General features: G+C 32.3%; 1 protein-coding gene across 1 annotated transcript in view; it reads left to right on the top strand.

Moving 5' to 3' along the window:
• The window catches only part of LOC115890776 (obg-like ATPase 1), a 66,668-nt gene that overhangs the window by 34,944 nt on the left and 19,286 nt on the right, over nucleotides 1-12,438 (top strand). Inside the window, exons 4-7 of the mRNA XM_030911110.1 lie at nucleotides 4,805-4,932; nucleotides 7,613-7,788; nucleotides 10,168-10,245; nucleotides 12,326-12,423. Of these exons, the coding sequence (XP_030766970.1) occupies nucleotides 4,805-4,932; nucleotides 7,613-7,788; nucleotides 10,168-10,245; nucleotides 12,326-12,423 (480 nt within the window). The remainder of the gene's footprint in view (nucleotides 1-4,804; nucleotides 4,933-7,612; nucleotides 7,789-10,167; nucleotides 10,246-12,325; nucleotides 12,424-12,438) is intronic.

Genomic DNA, 12,438 nt, shown 5'->3' with positions numbered 1-12,438 from the left:
AACCTAAATTAGTTCGTGCTTTCGTTCATAGACCTGACCGTTAAAAATTGATAAAAAAAGTATCAAAACATAATTTTTGTTCAATTCTTGTTACACCTGTCAACTTTCTCTCTTACAACCGCCCATATACACAATTATTCAAAACACATGTTCCATCACGTGTAATAACAATCGTACACACATTATTCTTCATTTCAACGTCTGTTTGAATATCATACATGTCATTTCCCGGCGGCGACACACCCGGTTAAGGACGGGTTCGAGTCCGTGGGTCGGTCTCGCCGCCCTGGGCGGACGCGAACCGCCATTGGGCGGTCGAGGGTGGAAAGGGCGGTAGACAGGCCCTGCTGCGGATAAGTATCGAGCGCGTAATTGCGTGATAAAGGGCGGCAAAATTGTTGGACTAAATACAAACGGGAAGGAATAAGAAATATGGGTAGGTTTATGAAATGTATCGTTAACCTAATTATTAATGGGTTTAATATTATTTAAATATTATAGTCGTGAAAAATACTTATGTAATTATTATAAGTCAAAGTGTTTTTCAGTATTCCGCTGACTGCAAAATATACAGGGTTGATCGAATCGTATTCGGGAAACTTCGGCAGCAAAATGAAAAGAAAATGTTTTAATTTAGATTTCAATAAGTATTCTTCAATCAAAAATTGTCGCGAAGTTTAAGAAGAATATGACTCCAAAATTTATATAATTTGTTGCTAGAAAAAAAATAACTAGAAAAAACGGGTACATATTTCTAAAATGGGTTCAATTAATTGATGATCAAAAAATGATCAATTATAGTTATAGAAAAATAAATTGGTATTATACTAATTATAACTAAATTCAAAAAGCACTTCTATATTCATGAAGCAGATTTCGATATAAAAATAATTTGGTATCGTACAGTATATCCCCGGATTGTATTCACAAGAGAAAAAACTTTTTTATTATTGACATTTTGAGGAAGATAAGAATTTCCTCATAAGAATTTTTACTTCTTACCTTTCTATAATAATATTTAGATTTCATTCTTTGATAGAGGGTTATTATTAATATGACGTTAATTAAAATTCTATTAATAACAATCTGTCAAAGAATGAAATCGAAATGATATTATAATACTTTTCATTTTTAGGATTTTTAGGAAAAAAAATACAACTATTTTTTATTTTTTTTTTAATTTTCTCTAAAACGGCATGGAAATTTGGAAAAATATAAACGGAATTAAACATTTTAGAAAAAGCAAAATTTTCTATAAAGAATATATTTTTCTCAAAATTTCTATAATAAAAAAGTTTTTCCTCTTGTAAAGACAATCCGGGGACAAACTGTAAAATACTCATCAAAAATTTAAAATAAAAAAATATATTTTCCTATCATAATATTGTATAATAGCTGTTGGTGTGGTTGGATTTTTATGCAGGCACCTTCGCCATATTGTCAATAAAAAGTGTTTATTTAATATTTTCTCTCTTATTAGAAACTTTTTAAGTATATTAAAATTAAAGATATGATTAATAAAAATCTATAACGTTAGTTAATAGTTATTTTTTATACAAGACGATAAAATGGTATTTTATCGTCGACCGAAAGAATTAATTTCGGGAAACGATAATGTAATTTTATCGTCGTGTATAAAACAATATTTTTTCCATAGCGAGTTACGTTTTAAAAAATATTCAGAAATTATTATTTCAAGGAATTTATACGAGTAGAAAAAATATTGTGCTGGGTTGGCGTGGTTTCTATGTAATTTGACAAATAAATAAAGCTGTCTCTTTAGTTGTCAGTTTCGAGTCCATATTTTTTAATTCTCTTTCGTGTCGATTGCTGATTGAATTGGAGCCAGAAATGGCTCAAAACGAAATAATTAAATTACCAAGAGATATTCAGGCTGAGGCGACAAACGCCATATCCAAACTACTTTCATTTAAATCCCGAATAACTTATGAAAAGGAATACAAAAATTTTCAAAAATGGAAGCAATTAATAAACGCGCGAGAAGAAATAAAGTTTTTAATCTATCCTCGCTGTTAAAATATCATTTAATCTACCCTTGCGGTTAAAGTACTATTTTTGGCTTTTATTTTTTTTAGTAAAGGCTTTTTTCTTGAGTTAGGTAATTTAATAATAAGTTTTGTTGTCACCAATAAAATGTTAATACGAATACTTATTTTATAAAGTTATTTGGAAAAAATAAATAAGATTTTAAAAAACACACAATAAAAATCACTACATTCTTAAAAATATGTGTAACAAATAGAGAAAAAAAAACAAAGTAACGAATGAAAGACAGTCTTACAATCCACCACACCATTACCAAACTTCATAAATAAAGCAATACACGCCGAAATATTCGAAAAATCCTAATTTGCCTCATTTCCATCCATCTTCACCTTCAAAATCTCCATTAAAAACCCCTAAAATGTCACCGGAAAAAATCCGACCCAAAACAGACGCTTCTCCAAAAGTTATTTTTGGACACACATGCAGTTGACGTACGGAGTACACAAACTAAACCGTCACAAGACGCTAAAAGGTGTAGGAGATGAGGAAAAAAAGCGAGAACTGGTGTTCTACAACCGTTTTTAACCGAGCATACCCATGGCCCTTAGCATTTCGTCTCTGTTAAGATGTCTACGCTCCATAATGTCGTTTAATACTAAACAGAGTTATTTGAATAATTCTGGCCAGTTGTCATAAACACATAGCCAGTACAGGTTAAATTCGAACAATTGATGCTAGGTGCTTTTTATACATTTGACAAAAAATGCACAAACACTTCTGCAAATATCCCAAATTTAGAAATAACTAGTGTTACTACTTCGTTTCAATCGAAGTAGAAAGAATCGGCCTACAAATATGTGGTTGTTTATTCAAAAAAATTATTTTTAACTTTAATAAAATGATATCCCTAGATTTTTCCGGTGTGTGTAGTTTTTTACGTGTAACAAAAAGTTTTTTACGCATAAAAAACAGTTTTTATGTGTAATAAATAGTTTTATACGCGTAAAAATAGTCTTTTACGTCTTACACATATTTCCCAAGTAGCATCTTTGGACATAAAATCGAAACAAAATCTCTGCTATTTCAAACAAAAATATATATATGTGGTATATACAGGGTGGTCTGAACTGTATTCCGGAAACTTCGGCAGCATCTGCAGATAGAAATAAGTAAAAAAGTTCGTATAAATGTATGTCCTAAAATGCTTAGTTTCGAAGATACAGGATGTAGAAGTTTCATTTTTATTTCGATTTTTTTCAAATAATTTCTGAAGTAACGTCAATATTAATAAGATGAAATTTGGTGTCTGGGAGTTTTTTCACATGAGAAATTTGATTTTGATGTCAATATAACTCCTACTTGTAGAGGGCGCCACCTACATATTTTTAACTGGGTGGAAGAGTAATAACTTTTCGTCTCCGTACCTGAATAAAACTACTAAGTAAAATAATATACATTTACGAGTTTTTTAACGTAAGAAAGGTATCTTAATAAAAATCGCTACGAGTAATAGTTCTCGAGATATTTCGAATCGAAATTATCAATACCTGTCATCATTGACATAAAATAAACATGTTGACTAAATAGTTATTAGACTGAAATCATAAATTTGAAATGTTTTTGTGTCAAATCATCATTTTTTCAAAGAAAATTTTATAATTAATTTAAAAAAATAAAAAGTTCCCAAATTTATCATTTCAGTCAAATAACTATCTACTCAACATGTTTATTTTTTTGTCAATAATGACAGGTGTTAACTATTTCCATTCTAAATATCTTGAGAACGGTTGCTCGTAACGATTTTTACCAAGAGATATTTTTTACGTAAAAAATTACGAAAATGTATATATCTTTTCACTCAATAGTTCTATACCGGTACGGACAAAAAGTTATTATTTTTCAAAACAGTTAAAACACATGTAGATGGCACCCTCTACAAATAAAAGTCATAATGACATCAAAATCAAACTTCTCATGTCAAAAAACTGCCAGGCATCAATTTCCATCCAAATATTGACGTTACCTCAGAAATTGTTTCGAAAAAATCTATATAAAAATAAAACTTTTACACCCTGTATCTCCAAAACTAGGCATTTTAGGACATACATTTATACGAACTTTTTTGCTTATTTTTATCTGCAGAATATGCTGCCGAAGTTTCCAGATTACAGTTCGGACCACCCTGTATAGAAGGAGCATCAAAAATATGAAAGTACGTTAACTGATTGTACATTATTAAATTAAACGATGAGTTTGTTTTTACCAGACATTTTTTTGTGCGAGAAAACCAAAAAACAAAGATCTGAAGACAAAAAAATTATGGCGGAGGTCCACATTGTTGATGGTTGTTTTCATTTTGAAATCCACACACAGACATAGATTATTTTAGTTTGGTATTTTGTTGTTATTTGAACATCTTGGGCACAAATTGCAGAAAATGTTTCAATTCAAATGTGCCAATACAAAATAACTGATGCACGAATACGTTCAGACTCAAAACTTGTATCAAACACTCTGTATAGTTTCTAGGACGTACCTCAAACGACACCGTGTAAAATCGGAACTGTAATGATAGGCTTTTAATTTAATAAACCAGCAACGTTAGAGGATATATTTTCAATTTTACCTGTTAGTGAATATAAATAGATAATGACAGGGATGCCCGAGCGAAATCTTCACGCGACAGCGATAGATTGTGAAAGTGATTCGAGTCAATTTGTATTGTTACGGCGATAATGCCAAAATTTGACGTTATTTTATACCTACTGTTATTATAGTGTTATTTTTTGTCTTGCAGTAAAGTTCCTGCATTTTTGAACATCGTGGACATAGCTGGCTTGGTAAAAGGAGCATCCGAAGGTCAAGGACTGGGAAATGCGTTTTTGTCGCACATCAGCGCCTGTGATGCGATTTTCCATCTTTGCCGTAAGTATTTTTTATGAGAAAAACATTAATACAGAGCTTCAAAAAAGACCTGTGGGTATTTTGCAACTTACACTGTAAGAAAATCTGCAAAATAAAATAGTTATTTTTTGTAAACACTGCTGCATTAATCCAACGGAGACCACCCAAGTAGCATCTATCTGACTTCGAACTAAATCTGACCTGAAGCGACGTCAGACTTTGTGCAAATTTAGGTCGGGTGACGTCGCTTTCCTATTAAAAGCGACGTCGTTGAATCCGAGTCGGTAAATCCAACGATCTGTCGACGTACAAAATAACAACGTACCATTTTTATTACTTTCCCAACGTCGTTCCCACGTTGGCTTGCACGACGTACATATACTTGAACTAGCCCGACGTCTACCTGTTGTCCGAATAGGGTACGTCTCACTGATAATCCCTAAAGTAACGTCCAATTATATTTTGTTGTATTTTATGTTCATATTTATAACCTAATTTACGTATCTCTATTTACGTCAGTAAATACAACCCATTAAGTAGCATTTGCGACCTAATGAACATCATGAACATAACCTAATAAAAGTTATTGTAAACAAACTTAATTTTTTATTATGCCTAAAAACACTAAAAAGGCATTTAGACATTCATCTACATTTTACAGAAAGAGGTCGAGGCTTTTGCAAAATAATAGTAGTAGTGATGTCTTGCCTCCACCCATAAATGCTTTTTATCCGGAAGAAATGCTGCATTACACTGATGCATCTTAATTTCATTTTTTAGCTTAAGAAACCAGCAGACTTCATCCTCCTCCCACATGTGAGATTAGGCTTAAAAAGTGGCTGCCCATGTTTTTAAGGAGAAAACAAAACTAAAATATAGTTGCACAAATCCACAAATCACTGATACGCAAAGTGAGGTTACGTGGCGTACGTTGGAATTATATACGTCATAATACGATTGCCGGTCGTCCGGTTTGATGACTTCGGTCGTGTGAGACGACTAATGTTGGAGACCCGGTCGGAATTGGTATATTGGTAGTTCATATTAAGTCGGACACAGAAATCCGCCATTCTTAACAAGTATCCCATTTTCAGCCATTTTAGAATCGTTTTTTGTTTTTAAAATTTATATTCACATTTCGATTTCTAGTAGAATAATATTGATAAGGTTGAGTTTTGGGGGAACCACAGTACAGTTTTATCATTAAACCAGCTAGAAAATTAAAAAATGTTTTGCCAGTTACTTTTTTATAGACATTTTTATTTCATAAATCTACCTAATTTTGAAGGCGCTCGTTGTTTTCCGGAGTATTTGAATCAGATATATCAAAAAAGTGACTTCCGTTGATAAAACTGATGTCTGGATTAATAATTCAGAATTATTATAATATGAAATTAGATAGGCACTTATAGTTATATTCGAGTTGTGATTATGAATCCATTTGTAATTAGGTAGTTTGGTTAGGTTTTTATGTATTCTTGGTAGCGAATATGAAACCAAACGTAACGTAAGTGCTTAGCGACGAATTTTAAGTGACTAAAATCCAACGTAATATGACGTTGGTAATTGGTAGAATTACATTCCTTACTAGGTCAGATACCGACGTCGAGGCGACCCGAATCTGTATTCCCCATTTAGGTGCAAATAAGGGTCGTCAGGCGGTCGAACCGACGTTGGTACCCGACGTCGGGTTTATTGAACGCGACGTATACCCGACGTTAGATAACGTCCAAATGCTACTTGGGCAGCTGTCAGGAGTGATTTATTAAAAAACAAGTTTGCCTAACGGACAAAAAAATGCTTGACGTTTCGGGAAGTAAAGTAAAGTAAATTTTCCTAAAATATAATTTTATGGTCAGAACCATGATTCCTGGACATTTTGTTTTTTGATTCATGTGAATGAAATGATAACGATCAATTTGCAATTTTTTTAATTATCATTATTTTTTTATGTAGTTTTTTAATATGAAGAGATGGTTTAGGCGACTATTGTCGTAACGTCATATTACACTGCATTGAATACTCTAGTATTACCACCCTTGGCTGCTATAACTGCCTGTATACGTCCGTTCATAATGTCATTGAGGCAGTTGAGGCTTCATATATATATATATATATATATATATATATATATATATTATTTATATATATATATATATATATAGAATATATATATAGTATATATATATATATATATATATATATATATATCTATACCTATATATATATATATATATATTGTCAAACGTAGCACACGATGGGCAGTTCATAGTAGTACACAATTATCACCAAATGAAATGATAAATGAAAAAATTGCGAATTGTTGGTGGCAAGCTCATTTAGCTCTTAAAAACTAGCCAAGGCATGTATTGATATGATCCAAAAAACAAAATGCCCAGGAGACATGGTTCTGACCGTAAAATTATATTTTAGGAAAATTTACACACAAAATTATTGCACAGGGTGTTTTAAACTTAGGGTAAAAAAAAACTCTCGATCAACCCTGTATAATATACAGTTTATAAAAACTGAATTTACGAATAAGAGGTGATATAATTATATAGAGCTTGCTAAAAATTCATGAAAATAAGGGTAAAAATAACAAAAATACAACACTTTAAATTGACCAACAATTTCTCTGTTGCGTTTTTTGTTTTGCATTTGAGTGTATATTGTACTATAAATTGATTTTTTTGTATAGGAGCGTTTGACGATGATGACGTAATACACGTAGAAGGTGACGTCAACCCTATAAGGGACCTGGACATTATTGGGGAAGAATTGAGACTGAAAGACGAAGAAGTTTTGATGAAGAACCTGGAAAAACTGGAACGGACAGTGTTACGTGGCGGGGATAAGAAACAGAAACCAGAATATGTAAGTAATTACGTATATTTATGGTCTAAATAAATAATGACAGAAAATACAATTAAGGTGTGTGTTAAAATGACAGACATAATTTTCACTGCCACGGATCCTGATGTTGGACAGACTATAATTCACAAAATATTCCCTTTAGAATTTTGACTTTTATGTCATGAAATGAAAGTAAAAGAAGCTCCCCAAATTCATGAAATATCGATCCCTATATTTAATTTAATAATATATACTTATTTAATTTTTTGGAATATTACAGAAACGTTTTTTTTTTAATTGAAACGAAATAGGTATATTAAAATTACATTATATATATATATATTAAAAATTACAATAAAAAATAGTAATTTATATATAAAACACAGTATAGCTTTTACTTCCAGTCATTGCCATTACAGAAAATGTTCTAAAGGGGGATGTTTTGTGCTGTAATTTAATAATATCATAGATTATACAGATAATAAACTTTGTTTTTTCTTTATTATTTTTCGTGGTTCCAATTTTCGGAATCGGGCACTAGTTAGGTTACTAGTTTGCGCACATAGCACGCCCACTTATGGCCTCTAAAATTGTGCACAGCGCCTGACTGGCACAGTTATTAGAGAGATATCGGAAAACCGAATAGCGTTATGCAGTATTTACGCGTACCTTATCATGGTTACGATATGCGCGAGTCAATTTTTAACGCAACACCCGCTAATAACGTTACCGCCTGACGTAATTTGCGGATCAATTACACCAAGCCCTATTTCTAAATAAGGTTTAAAAATTACTTAAATGGGCATGTGCGGGTATTTGACAACCGGGGCCGGCCGGCGAGATCTTTTATTTTAGGTTATGTTTGAATTGTTTTGAATTATTACTTTAGTTTTATTAGGTTATTTGATATTTAAGTAGCTGGGATTAGTTTTAGTCAAATAAATATGGCCCAAAATATGGATTCCACCTCTTCCAATATTAAAGAACCTATAAAGAGGCTTAGGTTTACAGCAGATGACGACTTAGCCCTTCTAAGAGAATTTGTTGCTTGTTGCCCTAAACCCACTGGCAGACGTTGAACAATAAAGCACTGGAAATAAGCACTTTAGCCCTTTAGTTTTAAAATACCTAGTAAACAAAACAATTTCAAAGTTTTAAATTCAAAGTTAGGTTAAGTTTAAATAGCGGACGCGACGCGAACAGAATTCTTTCTGCTCCGATAACTAAAAAACTATAAATGAAGAGAGTTAATACCACCTCACGAAAGGAAATAACACCTGGCCTTATTAACGTCCATGCACGCTATTCGGTTTAGCGATATCTCTCTATTACGCTGTTTATTGTTATTTTACGCGAGTTTATTTTTGCGCACAGGAAATTTTACTCGTTTGCACATCGTCATAAAAAACAATTTTCGTACCACGAATTAGGGATAAGTTTTTTATCTGTATACATATAGTATACCTAATCTGTGATAATATAGTATTAAAACAGAACAATTTCTCTTTATTTTTTAATCATATTTATTTAAAACCCACTCAACGGTATAAGAAATTGCCTTAATATCCTTGCTGACGCATCGGAATTTTAATCTATTATGGCTATTTACAAGCTTAAATATAAGAAAACGAAAGAAGAATGAATAACCACAATATAACTAGCCTTCTCGGCGGGACGTCACGTTGAATGACATTTCGTCTGTGTCGATATTCGTTCTGAACATCGTCGAAATCAATTTGCTCGAAGGAGGTCTCGCGTATGACACCATGAATGTCAAAAGATATAGATTACGTCAGTTATATCATCATGATCACCTTATTCAGCTTGTAAGTTGTAAATTATATGAGAGGGTGGTTAAGTTAATCACCGCGAGCTTAAAGATCTATTGTGTCCCCCTTTCTTGAGTTATAACTCATCATACAAAATAGTTATAATTAAAACACTGTCATAGAGTAATCACTATATGCAGCGACCAAGAATCTCTGTTTACTGAGTTGACCACTCTTGAAAGAAGTAAATATCTTGCAACCGTGGTTCTAGAGGACATATACAATATCTGTCTATTAATTTTAATATCTGTGCTTCGGTGCCGATGACTGGACTGTTTCTTCTTATTTTTCTTTTCTGCTGTCTATTCGAAAAGGACGCCGTTATGCAGATGAGCGCATGCGTGGCGTGTGGTCCGTCGCAATGACAATTCAAAGATTGTTATCGCTATTTTAACACTGATTGTACAGGGAGATCGTTTAGCATAATTCTATTATTAGTTTATTTATTTCTCTTGTAGTCATTTTCTTCTTTTTTATTCAACGTCATTGGGATTTTTGATATTCTAGATGTATAATATACAATTAGTGAATAATAATAGCTATATTTTTAATATGTTTTTTTTTGTTCCAGGATGCACTGGCGAAAGTAAAAACTATTTTAGTTGATGAAAAGAAACACATACGGTTTGCTGATTGGGATTCTAAAGACGTAAGTATAATCTTTTTTATCATTTTTTTTTGTTAAAAAAGTAAAGTAAAGATTTCAAGTTAATACGGTAGAAAATATAAAATTTTCTACCTACCCTACCCTGGTTGACACGAATCAAAAAACACAATGCTCAGGAGTTATAGTTCTGTTCGTAAGTAATGTTTTGGGGAAATTTACTCACAAAATTATTGCACAGGGTGTTTTAAAGTTACAGTATTTATATGTGAAAAGGCTTTAAAACAGCAACATAAAAACCATTAGAGATAAATCTTCTTCCTCTCGGCACAAGTTACTCTTGCAACTCACCGTCGACCTGCTAAGACCGTCTCCGTCGTCTGGGGACGCCCCGCGTCGCCACACGACCGCCGCGCCCCCAGGTGGCGATATTGTTGTGGCACATTAGCATTGTGTCGATCCTTGTAAATGGAATCATTCATCCGATCCGATAGCATCTAGCTCGTCGTCGGCATTATTTATCATTCCCTCACTGCCTTGCGTTATTTTTTTCCTATTTTTATTTTGTTGTAATCGATTCGGAACAACGCCCACCTCTTGGGCGGATTGTTTTGATCGCATTAGCATAATGATGACGAAAGATGTCGTGTTTGTTTGATGTCGATGCGATATGGACACGATATGTGCTAGCGGTATTGGTTGGGGCGGTGAAAGGTTAAGAGGATTATTGTAACTAATTATATTTTATATTGATACACAGTTGTTCATTTTTTCTGGTATGGTAAAGTCATTGAGTGTTTCTTTAGAACGTCGTTTTTTATTTCTCTTTTTTTATTCGATGTCTAAATTTGATGTTTGAGAAAAGTTTTATTTCTAAATATTAGTTGGAATTTGTTACTGTTGTGATACAGTTCATATTAAATAAACTTATAGTCATGTGATTAAGCTGGACCGGCTTGGTCCACTTTTACATATTTTCTTTTAATTAAAATATTTTAGGAAACAAAAATAAATTAATTATAAATATATAAACAGTTATTATTTACATCAACAAAACTGGCCTTTTTAACAGCATTTAAGGAACTTAAAGGGCTATTACTATCGATTTCCCGTTGAAAATATTCTAATAAAGCTGCGATGAGCTTTTTACGGCTATTAAGCTATCTTGTACACTTCGCATTAAAGGAGGTTCTAAAAAGAACAATATTCGAGGTCTGCTAGTAAACATTTTAAACAGCTTAAAGTATCACAACACTATTTAATTAAACCCAAAACTCGTAATACGAAACTAAAGTGTCAAAACGAATGACAATGTCAGGAAATAAATAAATAACTGCGGCAACTTGACATTTTTTACAGCAAAGCTATCACCTGAATCCCCAGCGCGAAATTTTAATTCCAGTTAGTCAGCCCGGCGCCGAATATGTCTATGGTTAGTAACAATGAATTTAAAAATCGCGCCCTCTATTACTTAACTAAAAGTTTAATTGCTATCAAATATAGGTTCATACTTCGAAAATTAGTCCTAACCTTAAACTAACAATAACCTCAAGAACTTAAAGAAATGTCGTTTTTGTACGAGGACGGTAGTAGACCGAGCTTGGAGAACAGCGCAGTCGTTATCGGTAAAATAGTTGCCTGATTTTATTATTTTTTTGTTGTTTTTCTTCGTGATTTTTTAATTTTTATAAAGATTATGTCTCATCTACGTGAAAAAAACGTTAAAAAAAATTATTCGGTATTTTTGAAATTTTTGTATACTAAGTAATGTTATCTAAAATATTTATGGCACGCCCATGAATTGTCCGCTACAGAACGGATCGACGTACTGTGCTTGTCTCAAGAATATTCTAGTATGCGCTTGCGCTTATATTATGAAACATATTCTAACCTAACGTCACAAATATATTTTTGAATTTTGAAAACTAGAGAAACAAATTTTCACAATGATAAAATTCATAACATAGTGAATTGAACGTATATACGTACATATAACTAACTAAACTATGAATTGAACGTATGACTGATAAATTCGTTCGATATAATCTTCTTCGTTTTTTTTTCATTAAAATGATATAACAATTTTTTAAGCACTTTGTGCTTATCAGTGTATTTTTTCTTGCAGATTGAAGTATTAAATCGGTATTTATTCCTGACCTCCAAGCCCTGTATATACTTAATTAATTTATCAGAAAAGGACTACATCAAAAAGAAGAATAAGTGGTAAGTCTTTAGATA

The sequence above is a fragment of the Sitophilus oryzae genome, unplaced genomic scaffold (assembly GCF_002938485.1).
Source record: "Sitophilus oryzae breed Bouriz unplaced genomic scaffold, Soryzae_2.0 scaffold_910_pilon_pilon, whole genome shotgun sequence".
Classification (NCBI taxonomy): domain Eukaryota; kingdom Metazoa; phylum Arthropoda; class Insecta; order Coleoptera; family Curculionidae; genus Sitophilus; species Sitophilus oryzae.
Note: the sequence above shows the minus strand (reverse complement) of the source record. Positions and strands in the feature narration are given on the sequence as shown.